General features: G+C 28.9%; 2 protein-coding genes across 10 annotated transcripts in view; both read right to left on the bottom strand.

Moving 5' to 3' along the window:
• The window catches only part of Nuak1 (Nuak family kinase 1), a 33971-nt gene extending 24443 nt beyond the window's left edge, over nt 1–9528 (bottom strand). For 3 of the 5 annotated variants that reach the window (XR_010843217.1, XM_067046681.1, XM_014435075.3), the window contains exons 1-7: nt 8753–8771; nt 6727–6827; nt 5365–5443; nt 5119–5239; nt 4822–4973; nt 2476–2541; nt 394–524 (exon numbers count right to left, since the gene is read on the bottom strand). Coding sequence is in view for 4 of the 5 variants with exons in the window: in XM_067046681.1 (XP_066902782.1) it covers nt 394–524; nt 2476–2541; nt 4822–4973; nt 5119–5239; nt 5365–5443; nt 6727–6827; nt 8753–8755 (653 nt within the window). In the remaining variant the exon portion in view is untranslated. The other 2 variants (XM_024362257.2, XM_024362258.2) reach the window with 2 other exon arrangements.
• Nucleotides 9529–15253: 5725 nt separating this feature from the next.
• The window catches only part of LOC106689881 (transcription cofactor vestigial-like protein 4), a 47942-nt gene continuing 40663 nt past the window's right edge, over nt 15254–22532 (bottom strand). For 3 of the 5 annotated variants that reach the window (XM_014435078.3, XM_014435079.2, XM_014435080.3), the window contains 4 exons: nt 22222–22327; nt 21690–21814; nt 20828–20965; nt 15254–18046 (listed from right to left, as the gene is read on the bottom strand). In XM_014435078.3, the coding sequence (XP_014290564.1) occupies nt 17937–18046; nt 20828–20965; nt 21690–21814; nt 22222–22327 (479 nt within the window). In that variant the 3' untranslated portion in view covers nt 15254–17936. The remainder of the gene's footprint in view (nt 18047–20827; nt 20966–21689; nt 21815–22221; nt 22328–22532) is intronic. The other 2 variants (XM_024362262.2, XM_067046680.1) reach the window with 1 other exon arrangement.

Below are 22532 nucleotides of genomic sequence, written 5' to 3'. Positions count from 1 at the left end.
TTTGGGAAACCCTTAAAAATTCAGGAATAAAGTATAATAATTCTAAAAAAAGAATGTAATTTGTGAAACTATTAAAAACTCAGGAAAAAAGTTCTGAGATACCCCACTAGTAACCAATCACAAAGAATATTTAATAGAAATTAATTAATAATTTTTAGTTAACAAAATGTATTGGATTATCTTCAGCAAAATTGTTTTGCCGAATAAAATAACGATAAAACAAACTGTTTTGTTAGTTTGCAATTAATTTGGCCTATCTTAAAATTTGTATATGAAAAAAAAAGAGCAATAGAAAATTGTTTCTAATCAATTGAATGTGTTGCCAGAAATCACCACACATACACACACACACAAAAAAAAAAGAAAAGTAAAAAAAAAAGAATGTTGATTTACCAGCAGTCAACTTCAGGGCCAGAATATGGGATTCCTTTCACTATTTCTGGCGAAGCATACAAGGGGCTTCCACAAAAGGTACTAAGCAGACGATTTTTATCAAATACATTTGAGAGGCCAAAATCTGCAATCTGTCAAAGTGAAAAAAAAAACTGATGGCGCAAACGTGTATTAAGGCTTAAAAATTAAGTAACCCTGTTATTTACAAATCTATGTCAAATAACAACTAGCTTAGACTTATATTATTTTAATTACCTAAGTCGTAATTAGAATTCTTCTTTAATTAAAAGAAGTGACATGAGGATTAAATTGAGCAGAAGCTACAAGGCTACAAAGTAGGGAAATGAGCAGGAAATGCCATATTGTGGGCTCTGTTCCTGTTCATTGTGTCCTTTTTCCAAAAGTTCTACTATGGACGTTAAAAGGGGAAAAAGTAATATCTCTTACTCTTCTTTCATGATAAATATAACAGAAACAAATTGTAAACAAATATTTATTTCCATAACAAATAAAATAATTGTCAAGTTAAATGATAGAAAAACAAAGTTTTAAGAGAGAAAAATTTTAAAAAAATTTTTTTTTTTAAAAAATCAATATAAAAAAAATTTTCTTTTAAGGTGTCGTCATAAAATTCTTTATTTTTATTTTACATCAACCACCCAAAACAGTGAAAAAAATAATAACATAAAAAAAAAAATCCTCATCCCTACTTCATAGCAACGATATTTCTCTCAAGAAGTTTAGACTTAAACAACTTACCACAAAATTGCTAAGATAAAAGTTACTAAAAAGTTAAAACAAAAATATTATTGTACCTAACAATAATAAAGGCTCAGCGAATCTATATTTTTGATGCCGATACAGCCAGCATCACTCCCTGCATATGTCAGTCCAGTGACACCAGTCCAGATAGCACAAATTGGGCTCTACAAGGTCAATTTGGATTGGAGATCTAATACAATTTATTAATGATTCTTTAAATATATTTGAATGAATTTTTATTGCCTCGAAATTTAGCGAACATCTACTTTATAAAAAAAAAAAAGTATTTTTTCTAACAGTACAGTACCAAAACATTTGAATTTAGTCCTAGCATGTACAAGTAATAAAGGTTTCAACTTGAATTTTGTAGCAATTTTGTTGTTAATTTTATTATTTCCAGTATATATTTTTACTTTACTGTTTTTTTTTTTTCTCAATTAATTCAAACTTCTTATATATTCATTTAGTGATTTCAAATAATGGGATAATGTACATTTGAGGGGAAAATGTAATCAGAAGACTTGTAAGGTACCAACATAATTATATAATACTACAATAAATAGTCTATAAAACTTTATTTTATTCTATTTTTTATTTTTTTTTTTTACTTTTATCATCCCATAGGCGTTGATGACCAGAGGGTTTTACGCCTTTAAGCAAAAAATCAACAACAACAACAATAGTCTATAAAATCTAAAGTGCTTTAAAAATTTGTTCACTATATGTAAGTATGTTTCCTCGGCAGCTTGAAAAATGAAACTCTTGCATATAAATCTCTAAAAAAAACCAAAAAGGTGAAATATTTTCACTTGTGAATTTGTTTACATATTTACCTCGATCAAATTGAAACATAATATATAGTACATAATTAGACCAAATTCAAACATATTAGTACTGTTAGAAAAAAGAGTTTTCTCTCTTTCTAATATCAATGAAGTATAAATTTACTAGATCTGATGGAAAAAAAAAAAAGTTACTCAAATATATTTAAATAATCATAAATATCTTGTAATATACCTCAAATTGAAACTAACCAACTTGAGTTTTCTTTGTGCAATTTGGAATATTTTAACATTCTTTTAATACTAAAAAAATTTGAAGTTGATCGGTATAATACAACAGGAACTATGAAAGATTTTTATGATTTTTTAGCCACAAAACTGGCATTAAATATCAAGGAATTTCTCAAAACTCTGTATCTGATCGAAGATATCAGAGTACATTTTCGGTTTGAGCACACCAAACTGTTATTTTGTATGGTCAGTTTATATTTAGTATTGTCAAAAGAATACAAAAATAGTAATCATAATTCACAATTACCTTTGCATTTCCTTGTTCATCTAATAAAATATTTTCAAGTTTCAAATCTCTGTGACAAATCTGATGCTGAAAAAACAAGAAAATTAAAATTTTTAATATATCAAATTATTTCATGAGTCTTTTGCATTTATAAGAAGAAAAAAATATATTTTATTTCATATTGTCAATATTTTAGCATATTGACAGTATTTATTACTGATTGTGTGAGGATAATACTGATGAAATGATGGGCAACACTATCAAATATCCAGACATTTTAATATCAATCCATAAGCATTTGGCCATGGCCATAACATGTCAGGATATGACAATAGGAGGAGCTATTGACAGTATCAATGATTGTACACTGTCTTCGATACATCAGCATCATTTGTAATATCATATAGTATTTCACACTATATCTTGCAGCAAAAACCTAAATTATTGCAGAACCAGCTTTCAAAACATTCACTTCCATGATAATCTCTGGTGAATTTCTGAGACAATACTGAATGAAGTATTGACGATCTGAAATGACTTAATAAGCTTTTAGGTATGACTTTTAACTGTAAGTAATATAACATAAGTAATAAAATAACATTAAATGCTATTCAATGTTATTTTATTTTAACTAAAAACAAATGAAGAATTTAACATTTTTTCAGCTCACAACACAATAAACCAATGGATAACGTTGAATTTAAAAAACAAAAACATCCAGAAATAGGAATATGAAAAAAAGATAATCTGTAGACAAAACAAAACAAACAAAAAAATAGAAACACAGATAAATCTTTTTAGAAAATAAAATAGGCATAAATATATTTTCAGTTTTTTCTGGTAGAAATCCGTCATTATAAGCGGTCAAAGGGAGACTGGTGATAGTTGATTACAACACTATCAATTCTGTCCAGTAACTTGTTTGTTGGATGTATGCATTGAAATGTTATGGCACCCCAGCAGTCAAGCACTTATGCTTCGGACCTGATTGACTATGCAAGGTACCTTTAGTGAAACTAAATAGCAGATTAATTTTAATTTAGTATAAAACTTTGAAAATTTTGAATAACTTTGTTAGCATATTTTCTTGAAGTTATTTCAATATGAAGGAGATGGTTTGGGTGACAGTCAGGAAAAACAGTTTAAAAATAGATCAACTATTTATTACAAGGGAACGTTTTGAGCCGTATTACAGGTCTTGTTGAGGGATAAAAGATAAGCACAAGAGCACTAACTTAAATAACTAAAAAAATTGACAAACAAAGATAAATTAAAAATTTTTTTTTTAATTTTTTGGAACTTCGGGAAACAAAGGATGTTGCATTTCGCACAAGGTGTGCACAGTCCTTTTTCAGCATTCTGTAGTACATCATAAACTATTCCTTTCCATTATGAACTCAGGTTAACCAATATATCTCATACAAAAAGTCTCTGGACCACCAAGGAGAATCATAGGGATGTGTGGAGCTGGATAGGAATTGTGCTGAAGGGTTATGTCAACAATAATTCAAGAAAATTTATTTGCAATGATAGTAACAAGAAATTTCTTAATTAATGGAATCTAAAATTGAATTAGCAATTAAGAAAAAATATTATACTTTCTTTTCTCTAAAAAACTAATTCGATTTTAATTATTACAAAGAAAATAAATTCTACATGTAACATAAAACAGAGAGGTTTTAAATAAGATTCTGTATTTTAAAGTAGATTTTTAACCAAATTTATCAGAAAAACTAACATACATTCCTACAGATTTCCATAGGCTTAGAAAGCGTAATTTAACTACAAACAAGACAAACACTCAGCTGGAGATCTTTTTCAATGCTTGTTATAAAATTTGAATAATACAAATACAATGAAGTTAATTAAACAAATCCAAAAATCAATGCTTCAATAATAAAAGTTATAATGAATAGCAACAAAATATGAAAAAAAAGAATCACTGACCAGGGGGAAGATAACTCATTTACATCGCCACTCTGAAAAAGCTTAACAGTATATATTAGTTCTGCTCAGTTAAAGAAATCTGTTTCATTATTTTAATTCCCTAAATTAGTTAACCCACTATTAGATCACTTAATGAAAAATGAAGCAAGATATTAAAGTTTAGAACTAATGGCGACTCCTGAATTTTCCTTTAATTCCCTACCAAATAAAACATATTCCTGTCATGCATTTCACTACATTACCAGTTGGTAAATACCTTTAATAAGTATACAAACTTCTGATTATAAAAAATAAACAAGGAGTTTATACAAATTTATTTCATAATTAAACAGTACAAATAAAATTAAAGCCTTACATAATGAGCAAAAAAATTAGTTAGGTAATACTATAGGTAATGAAGTACAAATAAATCGAACTTACTTTGTGACAGTAATATACAGCCATAGCTATTTGTCTAAAAATTCTTCTAGCCTCATTTTCTTCTAAGACTTTTCTTTTACTCAAATAATCATATAATTCTCCACCAGCAGCATATTCCATTACCAACACCATTTTGTCACGATTCTCAAACACTGACAAAATCAACCAGAAAATTAAAAATTAAGGTGAGAATATTTAATTTGATTCCTTATAAATATTTAATCTTAGTGTATATAGATTTATTTAATAACTTATTTACTCCACTTAAACTAGCTTCATCTTTAGATGCTTATTTACCTTCATAAATATGAATAATATAAGGATGTCTTAGGGAAGACATAATTTGAATTTCTCTTCTTATTCTAATTAAATCTGCTTCAGTCTCAATTTTACATTTTTTTATGGTTTTTATAGCAACCTAAAAACATACATATTAAATTATACGATTACAATTTTTGTCTTTGTAATAATTATAAGTGATTTATAAGGGGAAATTTATTTTTTCAAAAATTGAACACATAAAAAAGTAAACTTATTATTTACCTCTTGCCCAGTCTCTTTATTAATACCCAGTTGAACTTTGCCATAGGTACCTTGGCCTAGTTTAGCAATTGTTTCGAACCTGAAATTATAAAGTTTATAAAAAACAATTCAAAACATGTACCACATGTGTTAATTATTTGTAGATAAAATTTTGAAAAAATAAGAATAATTAAATAGTTTATTTTAGAAAGAAAATAAGTTTACAATTATTGATGGTTAATTTTTTGGCAAAATCAATTCTCTGAAGGTAGATTTAAAGAGTAGTTGGAGAAGGGAACAAATGGGTAAGTGTTTACCTCAGCTCCTCCAAAATGTATTGTATTAAGTGGGTGTAATCTATGAGAAATTTATCGCTAATCATAGAAAAGTAATAAGACCAGTATTGTGGCATTTCTAAAATAAACTGAACTAGTACCAGCACTGCAGTGAACTTTTTAAAAATGCTGTACTAGCATATCATACGATATTATGTTTTTTTTCAAAAGGAATAGTTGTAAGGATGACTAGTATCTGTTCAATCATGAACACCCTCCATTTTTGCTGATGGTACAATCATTAAAAAAATAAAATTATATCAATAGAGACTAAACAAAAAGTTGTTCTAAAAATGCTAGAGTAAGCTTTAGGATCTTTACATTTAAAAAATTTACAATCAAATGTAAAAAACAAGGTACAGTTGAATGCAACATATATATGTTGATGGTTTATTTAAACATAATTTTCCTCTACAGAAGCACAACTGAATGAAGACACAAGAAATCATGTTGCTATACAACAAAGTTAACTTCAAAATTTATTCATATAGTTTGTTGAGATTTAATGTTCTAGTTCTACCAAATTAATTTTATATATTTCAGGTTTCAATAAATATTTTTAAAATGGAGAACATTAAAACACTGGCTAAATCCATAATTGAAAGATTAATGTCATTTTATTAAGAATTATTGAAAACAAACAATAAAATATTGACAACAAAAGAAATTAAAATGTTTTCATAGATAGTGTTGTAAGTTACTGACCTTATTTTAAAAAATAAATAAAAAGAAGAAAACTCTTGTTTAGTCTTTTAAATAAAATAATTATTGAATTTGTGATACTTCACAAAAATTTTCTTCCATAAATATTATGTGTAGCCAAGTTGATTTTAGAATACCTCTAAGAAAGGAGGAGTACATGAAAAATTTAACAAATTTGTAATAGAATTTCAAAAAATTTGACTAAAAAAACTCAGTATTTTTTGGAATTATGAAGTGCTGAAATTGTAGTGTGAGACAGTTGTTTTCTGGTTTACTCAAAACCTATTTTAGGACTAATTTTCTTTCTAAAATAAAAAATTCAATTGTTAACGAAAAATTTACTTACCTTTGCTTAAGTTTTCTTCTATGATTATGGAGAGTTACACCTCCTGTACTCTCCAACCCCCCCATAATATTATTGATAGAAGACTCTGGTACAACCATTGTCTGTAATCACAGAATAAAATTTGAATTAATAGAAAAACATAATATTTTTCCATAAAAATTACTTCTACAATAATATAACTTGATTATCTTAAAATATAAGTTTATTTATTCAACAGCAAAAAAATGTTCCATAATAAATCTGCTTCAAATAGTCTACTTGGTGAAAGTAACTCAATCCCCATAAAATATTTGTAATAAATAAGGCCATTACTGATAAACTAAATCGTTAAGAGAGTAAGACAGAAACTGAGAAATCTATTAACTCTTAACAAAAAAATGATAAAAAAAACAAAAAACAGTCTAATATACACCGAGTAAGTTACAGTCATTCCAGTAAGGTAGGTAAAAAGCACTGATGCATATATAATAAACTGTCATAGTATGAATCCAAGAACTGATAAGCTTAGTTTCATAAAGGCAGAACATGTACACTAGACACCAGTGTGATAACCTAAAAGCTGAAAATAAAAAGTTTCACTAATAATAAAATTTTTAATTGGTGAATCAGACAGATATCTTTGATTAATAAAGATATTTCAGGGTTTCAACCCCACCATTGTACACCTCACGTGCCATGGAATACATAATTATTTTTTACAATATCAGAGGTGTTAATAAACTAAAATTCATGAAGTAATGTAGGGATTAAATTGCATGAAGACATACCAATACTTTTTTAAGAAATCTCCATTTATTTACATCTTAGGTTTTCAAACTAAGGTAATACCTTCACATGTCAGGTAGATATTACTTAAAAATGTAAATATTACTGACAAATCCTAGTGAATACTCAGGCAGCATACATAATCAAATGAAAGCATTACAACTTTTTGAACAAATATATCATACACCACAATATTAAGAAACAATATTTACATTCATATATGGAACTAAAACTAAGAGTAAAATCTTAAACTGAAGGATACATAGAAACTCTTGTGATGTGCTAAACCTCAAAGTTAACTATACATATATGGAATATGATGCAATAACTATTTCATTACGATCTGCTACTATTTTTAATAATGATCTGAAAAACAAACTATTGGTACGTACTAAAATATCAAAGTCAACTATACATATATGAAATCTGATGCAATAACTATAATATAAAATTTAGTAATTCAAAGACTTAATTCAATGTTAACAAAGATTTTAGATAGATGTAGAAAGTTAAAATTCTAGGAAAGATGTTACAACACAAAACGTGAAAAAAAATATGTTAAACACATTTTTCATTCTAAAAAGACATAAAAAAAAAAAAAAAAAAATAAGGTACAGAAGAAAACAGTGTTAAAAACAAACAGAGAAAATAATAATAAAAAATTAGTTGATATTGTTTGTTATCAATGTTAAAAACACTGTTTCTCTTTTTAGTAAATAAATTTAAAATATTCAGTCAGTTTGTAATGTTTAATATTAACAAGTAAATAATAAAAGGCCATATCCTCTCTCTTACATTGAATTGTTCAACTTTAATTTGGTATGTGGGACCATATGCCTCGTACTTAACCAAATCAGCCCACAGTTAATAATTTGTTTTAATAAAAGGGTAACTATCATTTTCAGATAAGACAAGTCGTGCAGTTGCAAGGACAATAAAACAAACATATTTTATTACAAATATACCAATTTGTCTTAACGATCAGGATACTGCTCAAAAATATGACACAAGCCAAAAGTTAACTCCGTACAATTATATTTTTTTAAACAAAAATAAAAATTAAATATCAATAATGGCTCCACAACCTTTAATTAATAGAATCAGAAAAGTACAAAAAAAGTGTTATGACAATTAAAAAACACTGTGTTAGTATAACAATTAGGAAATATCAAATTACAATAAGTTGGGAAGTAAGAAAATATAATTATGATAAACATCACATTAATACTAAGGTATTCAAAAAAACTTTCTAACCACTAACCATTTATTAATATGTCTTACATTTTATAATAATCTGTTGAAAGTGAAGTTACAAGAGGACATAACAGAAAAAAGTAAAAATAGCCCACCTTGACTCTCTACTGTTATCATTAAAGTAATCATTCACAGATAAGTTGAGATAAATTAAATAATTTCTAGAAAATCTTATTACTAATCATAAGGGAGAATAAACAATATGTAAGCAGTAAAATCCGGTGAATAGCTTCAAAATTAATAAGTGTCAACTTATATCAACTACCCACACAGTGTGTTTCTATTTTTAACTGTGGAGCACAACCCATTACTTCCTCTATCTATGATTATTTATAAACGTCCAACAATTAAAATCCATTAATTAGCTACTCTATCTTTAAAATAATGATGAAAACCGAAATAATATGTCTCAAAATGTAAATGAATTATCTTGACAAATTTCTAAATTTGTAACACAATAAAAATAGCTAACTTGTTAGTCATCATAAACACAAAACTACACTTTTATTAAGGTCATATAAATAAGTTATAAATAAAATGATTAGTAACATTCTTACAATTTATTTTTCAAATGTAAATAAACAAATAATTTTTAAACTTACAATAAATTAAAAAGGAACTTGTATTCTAAGCAATTCTACACTTTCTAAGCAGAAGTCATCGATAAACCGAACAGTTGAGGCAAATACCAAGAAACATTTTTGACTAATTATTAAAATTTAAAAAATTAATGTCTGAAAAGACTAGTAAAACCTCCATGAGCACTCAACGTGATTCCCCCCTGTCACACATTTACAGTATCGGACTGATTCAACTGACGTCATTTCTAAACTAATTCAGTGTTACAAACTTTTTGTATTGCATTCAGGGAATGATTTATTTGGTCTGTTTTAAATTACGAAATATTTAAACAGGTAAGTTCCTACCAACAATTTCATACAGTTCGATAACCCAAATCAATTTAAAAATCTCTAATAACCTGTATTGTTATTTTTATTAAGTTTCAAATCTATTAACTTTCATTAATTAAATACCCTCAGCATCATCACAGCATAATAAATAAAAATTTGTGTAAATGTACAAATTAGTTCAATCTTTTTCCACTCTTTACCAGACCCAAGGTTTTAAATAAATTGCAGGTTATTGATAAAGCACTAAGGTTCATAACGAAAAGCATTTGAGTCACTTCAAATTTGAGGATACTCAACTTATGATGACGGGTTCTTGCGCGAAATTGAACTCTCAAACGATTTTTCTTTACGTATGTTCTTATTCCTGTACCGGTTGTGCGCAAATCGTCAAAAACTGTAAAGTTTTGTTACAGTTTTTGGATATTTACGCCTCAGATGGCTGGCTATTCACGACACGGCGTATCTTTAAAATCGCTTATATAAAATAATTTTTTTTTTTTAGAATCCCTTAATAAAAACATCCTTTTCCTTTGGAAATTTCAGAGTTACGTACGCTGGAGAAGAACTGGAAGAGGTTACTGAGTCAACTACACTACCATAATGAACTTCATTCATCCAACTATAAGACCGCTTGGACAAGTTTCATATAAAAATTCTCAAAACTGTTGCTTTAAATGGGTGTGTCAGTTGTCTCGAAACACCCCATTTTAGTAATTAAAGGTAACAGTTGAGTACCAGGCTACTATACCAATTTTGAATTTAAGTCCTTCTCTAGTTATCTTTTTTCTATACTTCCTATAAATGACAACCAGACCACAAAATTGCGAAAGTGATGGTACTCCAAACATTTCTTAACGTTCCTTGCAGCTTTATTTAGTTCTTTTTTAAAGCTATTTATGGTTCTTTTTGATATCAAATGATTTCACTATTTTTTTATGGTTATATTCAAATTATCATCAATGGTCTGATCCTGTCATATCTACTGAGATCAATAAATACAGTAATTACCTTTATAGCAAGAATTTGCTTGTTACTATTTTATAGTAAGAATACAAGCTTCTAGCTTCAGAATCAACGGTCACCTCTATGATGGCATCGATCAATTATACACCTCTATTCTTACATATCTAATAAGACGTTCCAGATTTCAGCTCTTTGGAAACTAATTTTTTAATTCTTAAACCACCAGGGAGAGGGGAAGCGGTGCCATAACCCTACTCGCCTTCTAAAGAAAAGTACGTGGATGGTCTGAAAGGTTTCCGACAAAACAAAAATACAAGACATTTTTTTGAATTTTTTTTTTGAACATAGTAACTCAACACACTTCTCTAAGCGATGCACCCATCTCTGTAACCCGTCCAAAAGGTACTCGGCGTTTTTCTCTGCTAAATAATAGTTTACGAAGGTGATTGTCTCTTACGAGCGAAATTTTTAGATGAGGGAATAAAAACAAGTCGCCTGGAGCTAGACCTCGTGAGTAAGGTGGGTGGTCAAGCAGTTCACACCGTAATTTGTGGATTTTCGCCATGGCAAACGCTGAGGTGTGAGACGGTGCGTTGTCTTCGTGAAACAGGATTTTCTTTTTCTGCAAATGTGGCCGTTTTTCCTCAAGTTCTGCCTTCAGCTTGTCAAGTAATGATGCGTAGTATGCTCCTGTAATGGTTTTACTTTTTTGAAAATGGTCGGTTAAAATAACTCCATGACTATCCCAAAAAGCAGTCGCTATCACAGCCGAGGAAACAGTTTTTGCTTTTTTTGGATTCGGTTCCTCCTTTCCAGTCCACTGTTTGGACTGTATTTTTATTTCGAGCGTATAATGGTGTATCCAAGTTTTATCTAGAGTAATTAATCGGAGCCAAAACTCGGATTTATTGTGCCTACACTGCGCCAACAGAGCGTTGGAAATGTTCATTCCAACACATTTTTGGTCTAACGTTAGCGAACGCGGCACCCAACGTGTAGACAGCTTTCCCATATCTAAATGTTGATTTAATATGTAACAAACACGTTCTTTTGACATGATCATAAACTTTGCAATCTCTCTCACTTTAATTTGGCGGTCGTCTAGCACCATTTGGTGAACTTTGCGATGTTTTCGTCGGTAGTTGCAGTTTTTGGACGTCCGAAACGTTCATCGTCTCCCAAGCTCTTACAGCCACGTTTCAATTCAGCTGCCCAAAATTTCACCGTGGTAAATGATAATGCAGCGTCCCCATACACAGAATCAAATTTATCTTTGATTTGCGTAGGCGTATTGCCTTTCAAAAACAAATATTTAATTACAACTCGGTTCTCGATTTTGTCCATTTTCACAAAAACAGTCACATAAAGTCACTCAAGCGACTGTTGACTTATTTTCTTGAAATAATTGACTGAAGAAGCTGAGAAATTCATCACAATTTTTTGTGGTTGCTTCAACTGTTTGGGTTTGCTAAGTCCTTCGAAAATTTTCAAAGACTTTACCTTCCAAACAAAGAACCACTCATTCATAATTCTCTCTCTTCCAATCTCCTAATTCTAGGAATTGAGTGGAAAATAATTCAAAGGTAAGTGGAAGATCCTTAGAAAACTCTTAATCTAGTCATTACTATCCTGTTATGACTGATAGACCCAGGACCTATTTTAACATCTATCTATCATACTAATGTAAATATCTCCTTGCTTTCATTTGTTTTCAGAACTTACTTTAGTTTTGAAAATTTATATTCATGCATTTTTTTTTCCTGATGACCAGCTTTCCTCAGTTCCCAAATCAACAACTAATGATCAGGGCAGGCAGTGACGAGGTGTACCCCGCTAAAGAGGGTACTAAATTAATCAGAGTAGATCAATCTTCTGCAAACATGGTTATATAACTCCTTGAAATTCCAACACTCAGTTCATTTTCAAATTGAGGTTTAGCTTTTCTCATATTATAACAGTGTTTTTATATTAAAAGAATAAATAGTTTTACCAAAATTCTAGTAAAATTGCTCAGAACCCCCCTCTCTCCCCAGATATTGGAGGGCACAGATTATCAAACTCGCCAAGGGTCCAGGAGGGCCTTGCTGCAGCTCTGCTAATGATTACAGCCTAGAACTCTTTCTTCCGGCTATAACTATGCCTTTCTATCATTCTTATAATTATTCTAAATAACTATAATTTTTCTCAACAAATCTCAATCTTTCTTTCTGTTTCCAAGCAGTTCCAGTCCCAGTCTACCTAGCCCACTAGTCACTGGTGGTTTGTTAATGCCATACCCAATATCATTGACTATGATATTGAAAAGGATTGGATTTAAAATGCCTGGTTTCTGATAGCACCAAGATGTTCTATTCACAGAATTGACCCATATGAATGGACAGGTTCGAATCTTCCTGTACCTTTCTTTCCCTTTTTTAGAGGTGTCCCCTTCAAACTTGATCAAATGCAGTCTGAAAATTAACCATCACAGCTAGGGTATTGTGCTGTAGGGTACATGCATACCATATATTTTGAAAGTGAATCATACTTGTCCACCTTTATACCACTTAACATCATAATACTATAAAGCTGGATAGTATTATCACAAATATAAAAAATACTGAAGTATGCACTACTGCCAATTGGCCACCTTAAATCGTATTAAAGACGCTTAATGGCTAGCAACAAGATAAAACCCATCAGGGCTAGGTCTTCCAACAGCCTTTTCAAGGTCAAAACCTCTGCATCCTTTATTGAAATGATGACTTACCCAGGCTAAATTCTGTAACTCATGAAGACTGTAGATCACTACACTGATATTTTTACCATATTAAAGACAGGGCCAGTTATCCAATAAGTTTGACATCTAAATTCACTAGAGTTGTTAAGGAAATGACATTAAACCGATTCAAAATTGTGGAGATGGGGACCTGGGAATATAAGATCCTGTTTACCTACAATCTACCATGTAATAAGCCTAGATTCCACATTTCCTCTAAAAATGGGTGAAAAAGGTATAGGAAGAAGAAGAAGATTACTCGAAGCAATCTGTTCATATGAAAGATTCATTAAGTGTTAATTCTGTGCCATTATTACTACATCCCTGTGCCATCAGGCACCACATGGTTTCTGGTTTAAACCCAACCCTCTTCAACATCATGGTTAATGATTTTAGGAATGGAGTCAAGAAAATACCTTGTATAAATGTCCAGTTGTATGTTAACAACCAAATAGTGTGCACCATCAGTAGTAATAATCAAGCACTCAAAGACTGCCTTGACAGAGTTTTGAGCAAAATTTATCAATGGACAGAGAAAACTAAAATCAATATGAATGTTTCAAAGATAGTGAGTTAGCTCCTGTTTTTGTTAACCTGACCTCACGAGTTATTGTTAAGGCTCAGGGTCATTTATATGACCAAGGCGGACTGCATAAGATACCTTAGTGTTGACAAAAACATTCTTCAAAGCATGTCAGAATGAGAAACGAATGTGATTGCTCAGAAGAGTAATAGGGAATATCAATGTCTTCACCATTATGTATAAAATGTATGCGCGACCTTCAGTGGAATATGGTGGAGAAAGTGCTCATAGAGGCATCATAATCATAGCCAAGCTCACAATAACCCAGAATAAAGCACTACGACTAATCCTGTGAGCTCCAAAATCCATCTCCATTGCAACAGTAGAAGTCCAGTAAAATGAAAAATGTACTTGAATAATTAGATAATTTAGGTAATGATGTCCTTTTTTAAAATAAATAGCACCACAGTAATTAAAATGAGGGGAATGGGTTAGAAAAAGAATGTGTATAGACTGAAACAGAAAACATCGAGGGTGAGTGATAATGAAAGTTAATGCAACCACTACCATTATAATTATAAGTGCATACAATCACATTTTCTTTTCTGATGGAATAGTCGTACAGTCAGGATTTGCTTTATAGGTGGTAGTTCTATCAACTACATGTGCATGTTCGACCACATGACACTTACCTGTCACAACTTATAACCTCATAACAACAACCTTACAAACTAATATATTCACAATTTGTTATTTATCTATAACAATGACTGTTGTATTATATTATTCATTCATTAAACTAAACTAAACTGATAGTAATGATAGGTTCAGTGTCAGTGTGCAAATAAGCACTGATATACTTTCTCATTGACACTGGGCGATAACACAACATTGGAATGATGAACAGCATGGAATCCTGGAGAATTAGTCCAGTCAACCGTTTTTCAAATGATACAAATACTGTACTGTTTGTACAGTTTTGCATTCAGCTGGAAAGTCCAAATTTTAGTCCAAGAAAGAAAGAAGTTTATATTAATTCACCTGTAAGAAAATTTTCCTTCATTTATTCAACTCTTTTATGAATTATTTTCAAGTAAATGACAACAAAATATATTGAGGGAACTTCCGTACTTAAAATATTGGGATAGAGGAGCAGTGTCTTGTCCCTACACTGCTGGGGACTACCATAGGTATTAAAAGATAACTACCTCCACACCCATTCCATAATAATTTAACTTTAAGAGTATCAATATTGAAAGTTTTTACAGCAGAATTGAAATACCATCACAGAATAGTATTAACATGAAATGGTTGTTAATCATTATAGTGGTTATTCCAGAAATAAAACATTACTAAAAACAAAAACAGCGTACATTTATATTTAACAAAACAATTTTATAACACTATATATACATTATAAACAATAGAAAATGTAGATTCAAATAAAAATAAAGCTCCTTATATTATTTTTATGAAAAAAAAAGAAAAGAAAATTAAATAAAAATAAGATTGTGTTCATTTACATGTTCCTAACTATAATAAATAATCTACATATGTACGTATATAATCATCATGAAAATAATCTGATTTTATCAGCTAAGAACAAAGACGTATTTCCAAAACATGACACTCCAGCCCTAAAAGGCTGCAGATTAAGAATCAATAATTTATATATAGTAAATAAGTTTAAAAAATACTTTAATTCACTAAACTAAGTTTTATATAAATTCAACTATTTATCAGGATTTAATCATTATAAGATTTAATGAAAATTCTTTTTCAAAACTAATTTTTTTTTCCTGTAAATTATTTAAAATAAGTCCTCTAAAGAGAAAACATAACCCTGAGCTTTGTTTAACAAATTCTCCAATTTAAACCTACATAAAGTCTTACATAAGTTTACACATACAATTCTATTAAATACACTGGTATAAATTTCTTAATTCTAGGTATTTAGTAGTGCAAAGAAATATATAGAACTACAACATTCAGAGTGATACAATGGTAAATAATTAAAATACAAAAATAACAGACAATAAAAATGATCCTGATAAGTTTAATGAGTATCCATTTATGTATTGTTTAATTATTGAAAACATAAAAGTGCATAGTACAGTCAGAACACAATGTCAATATAACCGTACAATTTACAATATTGTCAATACTTTACAAGGCCTAATATATAAGTAAATTATGAAATGTTTATAAGACCATAAAATAATGTTATGTAGTTGGACTAAAAACCAGAAGTAGTCATATTTTGAATGAAAACCCAAAATTTTGTTTTTTTTAACTGTTAAAAAAAATTGAAAAATTTTAACATTATTTTATTTAAGAAATATGATATAAAACAATTAATTTTAGTCTTTTCAATGCTTTCTATAGAAATAAGTAATAAAAGAAATTTTATTGCACAATACAATGACTAATCTAATTAATTCACTCTTTAATTTGATTTATATTTATTCCATTAAGTAAACATACATTAATTACTAATAAAGAGAGACAGATAAAAGTTTGTTTTTAAAAATACAATTGGAATTTCAAATATTTCTAAACATCGAATGGTTTTTCTAATTAATGGTATATCTTTGTTACTTCTTTTTTTTTTTTTTTAAACATTATCAATATTATATGCAATTAAACAGAATTGCTTTTATTGTTAATCTTCGATTAACAATTGTTAATTGTTATGTTAACCTTCGATCGGGCATTTATAAAAATTAGGTTCACTCCACTCACACCACGGGATAAAAGGAATAAATTTAGGTTTCAACTTTTTTCCCTAAAAAGTAAGGAGTTTTAAGTTCAAGAAGAGCAAACCACTATGTCTTAACAAGGAAAAAATAAAAAACCCATACTAAAACTTAATCAATGCTGCACTGGTCAAAAATGGGATCTCAAAAGAAAATCACTCTTAAATAACCATAAATGTTGAAAAAATATTTAACCTATTTATAGAAACAGAATTACGATCCATAGAGTGGGGCAATCAGTAAGAGAATGCGATGCGTAGCAATTGATTCAGAAGTCAATTGAATTTTGTACGTTCCTATTGTCTGTAGAAAACATAATATTATTATGTATAAAAAAAAATGGAGTTAAATTATAACAGCCATTAATGAGTATCACACCCTCCTCCAAGATTGCCTAAATTTCTAAATTAGAGGACAATTTTATCCATCAAAGAGAAAATATTATCACTGCTACCATCTTTATTGTTTGAAAAGGTTTCATTATTTAATTATTATTACAGATTGATTTGTCTTATGCTATTACACAGAAACCTGTTTGGCCAGCATTACTTAAAAAGGAAATATTTTTCTCTCTTTAGAAAAGAATATTAATGTATTATAAACAATTTCATTATAAGAATAAATTTGATAGTCCACATGAAATTTAAGATACATTTTCATTGTATTAAAAAATAAACTACAGCACTTATTATAATTTTTTTACCAATGTAACCATTGATTCTATTGAACAAAAAAAATTCTAATTCTATTTATCATCATTGAAAAAAAAAAAAATTCTTCTATCATTAGAACAATTCATTTGTAATAGTTATTACATTACTTAAACAATGTGCTTTTTTTTTCCCTGATGCAAGGATATAATTTTTTTCATTTTTTTAAAAAATAAATAATTCTCCTTAATTTAAGAAAAATATACAATAAAAATAAAGAATGATGTACTCTTTAAAAAATCCCAGAAAAAAAATTACTTGAAACTTAAAAAAGTAAGCCTTCTCGAAGGTTAAGCAATCAAAACGTTTTTCCAAATCACTTTTAAGAATGCAATTTTTTTATGATACCTAATAGTACTAGAAATTTTCTGATTTTCAACAACCTTGATTTTGTTTCAAAAATGAAATGGATTCAGAGTGCATTGGACCTACTTAATCTTGACACCTATAAACACTTGACAAACAGATATTGGATGGAGTGTGTAGCCATGGTAATACGCCATTGGTTAGGAAAAAAAAAGTGTACATCTAAATCTCTGAGCTAAAAGTGAATATGGTACTGTGTAAAGTCTAAGACCTCCTTATTTCTTCACTGTCAGGCTTCTTTCCTTCAGTTTCATTCTGTAACTTCCTCCAATGGTCTTCTGTGATTCCAAGAGCTTTTGCGAAATGGTCATCAACTGAAAAAGTTGGATATAAATTAAATGTGTAGAATAACCATCAAAAAATTCAATAAATTTAATATATTTGAAAAATTTTGGGCAATATTAGGAGAAAAAGCAATTGATTACAGGCTTATCCCAACATAAGTTTAGGCTATCATCAAACTGGAAAGCCCATGCTGTTTTTAGGTTTTGGAATAGAAAGATTGTACTGCTCATGAATTGGCCAGCTTGTTGATAACAAAAAATTTTATTGGAACAAGCCTATCAACCTATTTTGCCACATTCACTAACTCATCCAATAAATAAGGATAATAGAAACAAAAGATTGAACAGAGGATAGCATTTACTTAAGACTGTATGGAGGAAAAGAGAAATAAAGATTAGTATGAATAGGAGAACAAAACTTGTTTTAAAATATTTTTAAACAATGACTAAGTATTAAATATAAAAATATCATTTTTTTTTCATGGTTTTATTTATGTATGATTTTTCAGGAGTTAATATGTCAGCTTAGTGTGTTAATTAAAAATAGTTAGATGTTATTTTTTTCACACAGGATAAAATAGCATCACTCTTCGACATTAAAATTCAAATTATAAACAACAAATTTTTAAGAAAAAAAAACTCAAAATAATAGGAGATATTTTTTATTAATTATTTTGAGGTGATTTTTAATGTTAAGTAAATCACAAATACTTCAAAACAAATAACAACATAGAAATATACAAATTATAGAAACAAATTATAATAACAAACAAAATATAGAAATTCAGTCATGATATGATTTTTTCTCCTAAAGAGAACAATCAACTGAAACAACGTTGCATGTTACTATTTTTTATTACATTATTTTTTGTACTTAACAGAGAAGCCTTAATAATGGTATAAAAAGCATTTTTTGAATCAATATAACACGTTGACTGCCAACTAAGAGATGACTCATAGTTAGTGAACTTTCCTGGGACCACCACTAGAAGTTACCCCCTTGTAAAAATATGAGATAACTCGTAGTGAGCATACTAGAAAAGAATTCAAACTAGCTAATCAGCAGTCAATGTGTTAAGATATGGGAACAAATGCAACGGTACCAGCACTTCATAGTCAGTTATCAAAACTTGCAAATCTTAAGCATCGAACTTTGAAAACAATAAGTGTTATTAACTCAAATTTCATTCATGTTTGTCATTTCTGTATGTTATTTTGGCACTGACTGATAGATATTGTCATCTGATCGGACCATATTGGATGTACTTTTCTGAATAAATTTAAATAACATAAATAAACCCATTAAACAACATTATGCTACGATATAAAGATAATTTTGTATAACCTATGTTCAAGAAATGATATAATATGAATATTGATTTTAGTCACAACAAATTCAAGTGTAGAAAATAGTAGTTTAATGTTTCACTTTTAATTACAATATAAAAGTTCACAACTTAGTTACATGACAACAAAAAATTTCTTTTAAACCTTTCATAATTATTAGACACAACTTGTCCTTCTCTTTCTCACAAAAATTATTCTTGGGCACAAGGTGATTATGTTCCACCACAGCAATGTGAGGCCTCACACATTATTAGCAACATGTACAAAATTATTGGAGCTCGGTTGAAAAGACACATCACATTCTTCACATAGCTCTAATCAATCATTTATTTCATATTTAAAAAAACTTTTAAAAGGTAAAAATTTCATTAATAATAATGACCTCAAATCATACTTGATTCAATTTTTCGCTTATAATGATCAGATATTTTATGAGGATCATGAAGTTACCAGAAATATGGCAAAAGGTCATCAAACAGAATGGAAGATATTTGACTGATTAATTTTTTTTCTTAAAGAAAAAGTTGAGTTTTATTTTATACTAAAAAAAAATGAAATTACTTTCTTACAAAGGCAAGAAGCAACCATAAGCAGATTGCTATACTGCTGTATCCTAGGCCAGCGGTTCTCAAAGTTGGGTCTAGAGTCAAAGTGAGGTGGTTTTGAAAGGACCGTAAAAAATGAATTCATAGTTACAAGTGGCAAGGTGGCGAGTCCTAAGAGTCCTGATTCTATTTGCAACCAGCTATTACTGTGAGTCGGCTTTTTCTACACTACTTATTATCAAGACAAAATCTCGAAATACATTATACGCACAAATGAAATGAGAGTTGCACAGGCCAAACATAGAAGAACTAGTTTAGGCAAGCACATGCATCAACCCCATTAAAATTGTTACTTAAATTTAACAATTACATAACAAATAATATTTTCTGAATACATAATTTTGTGCAAAAAAAAATTTTTTTATTCAATAAATTTTTCTTTTTAATTAAAGGGTCCACGAGCTACTAAACAATTTCTAAAGGGACTTCTATGTAGGAAATTTTAAAAAGTTTGAGAAGCGTTGATCTAGAATGAGAGTTCCAAGATTCATTTCATGGGACCATAACCTTTCCACTACTATTTTTTTTTTACTGTTTCTCACTTTGAGAATTCTGTTGAGATGACTCTAGAATGAAACATTAATTTTTATTTATTTTTAAAATGGAACAATATATCTGAGTTACAATGTGTCACAAATTAAGCGAAGATAAATAAGTCTGAATAATTAAAAATTTATTTAAACATAGGCATTGATCAACATTTGAAAAATAAAATAGGCAACAATTGTAAAAAAGCAAATGGTTTGAAAGATAATTGTTAATAAACAAAAAATAAATAAATGCGACTAATTGTGCAATTGCATAACAATTTTTGCATTAGTGATGATGTATATCAATTACAAAATCATAAAACAATTACCAGAAAGTGAAGAAGTATCTGTTTTTTCAAAAGAATCACTGGTGTCACCTTCTTCTGCAGAGCTTAGGTAATCTTTGCCAAGCGATCTCCTGAAATGTTCATCAATCATTGGGTCGCAAACTCCACCACAATCTGTAACTAAGAATTAAAACCGGAAATTAATTAAAATTATGTTTAAGATAATTAAATATACTCTTTTTCGATTTATAGTAAATTTGTAGGGTTATAGTAAGCCCTTGAGATATAATTTATTGTTTTAAAACATGTTTCTAAGCCATCTGGTACAAATATAATAACTGTTGACTTTAAGACATAAAATACATTCAGTAACTTGAAAAATTCTCAGCCTGATTGTTTAAATGTTCCTATCCTAAATTAAACTTGACAGAAATAAAATACTATTAAATAATAAAATATAAAAGAAAGTAAACGTTTAGATGAAAAATTGAACCAAATTGAAAATATTTAATCAATTAATGTTTCTGGATGTACAATTTTACAAATATCTGTTTAATAAGGTTAAAATTAAAATTAAACAAAAATAAGAAATTTTATGATTGCAAAGAATCTTCAATCACTAATATTATATATATTTTAAAATGGAGTCATAGTCTTTAATTTACTTCATTTTAAATCATAAAGAGAAGTCTAATTTTCTAAAAACATAATAAAGAAGTAAAAAATAATAGTCACTAATTATTTGATACACCTTATCATATTTAAAGACAACAACTGGACTTTTCATATATATTTTATTAAAATTAAATAGAGGCCTGAGAAGCGTATTCAAATAATTTCCAATTCTAAATCCAAAATAATTATAAATCAATTAAAATTAAGAGTAATAAAACAATTTAATTACCTGTTCGATTTGAAGTATTTGTAGTAATGACAGTTGTTCTGGCCTGTTTTTGGTTAGCAATTGTTTGAGAGTAAGATGGGGGTGAACCTCGTAACTTCCTGGTTGACAAGTCTATAGGTTCCCTGCTAAAAAGCCATTAACAATTACTTTAAATTTAAAATAACTATGTATCAAACACTGTATAGTATAAGATACATCAATTTTATAAGATTTATGGTTGCTAACAATCATTAATGATATGGAGAGTTTCAGTTTGTGATGGAATTTTATCAATATGAACTTTTGCTTCAATTCTAAGGATTAAAAAACATTCTATCACTAAAGCAAAAGTCCTTTATTATTAATATCAGTTATAAAACATAGGTACACAACAAACTAAAAACAACATTAAGGATATATACCTATCCACATCTGCGAACATAAAGAAACGGTTTAATTTCAAAGGAAATTGGCATTATTTACTTCTTAACAATTGTTATTTTGGATGTTCATTTAAATGAAAGACCTTTAAAAAAAAAAAAAAAAAGCTTACCCTATTCGTGGAAAATGAGCTGAGTAGTCAGGAGGGTCTTTTCGATGCCTCTGTCGCCTCCATTTTCCACCAGCTTCTTCCCGACATTTTGAAAGCCTTGCTTCATCTGCAACACATACTACATTTTATGAGAGACTAACAAATGATAACCTTACAACTAATAATTTTTATTTAAAAACAATTAAAAAATAAACTATAATTGTGATTGCTTAATCTATTTTGACATACATATTATTGTCTACCTAAAGACTTTATTAAAAAGTCACAACTCTTATTAAAAATCATTAGTCATTTAGAGAAATGGCTTAGAG

Source organism: Halyomorpha halys, unplaced genomic scaffold, assembly GCF_000696795.3.
Source record: "Halyomorpha halys isolate HHAL.00 unplaced genomic scaffold, Hhal_1.1 Scaffold1505.1, whole genome shotgun sequence".
Classification (NCBI taxonomy): Eukaryota; Metazoa; Arthropoda; class Insecta; order Hemiptera; family Pentatomidae; genus Halyomorpha; species Halyomorpha halys.
This window is presented reverse-complemented; position numbering and strand designations above follow the sequence as displayed.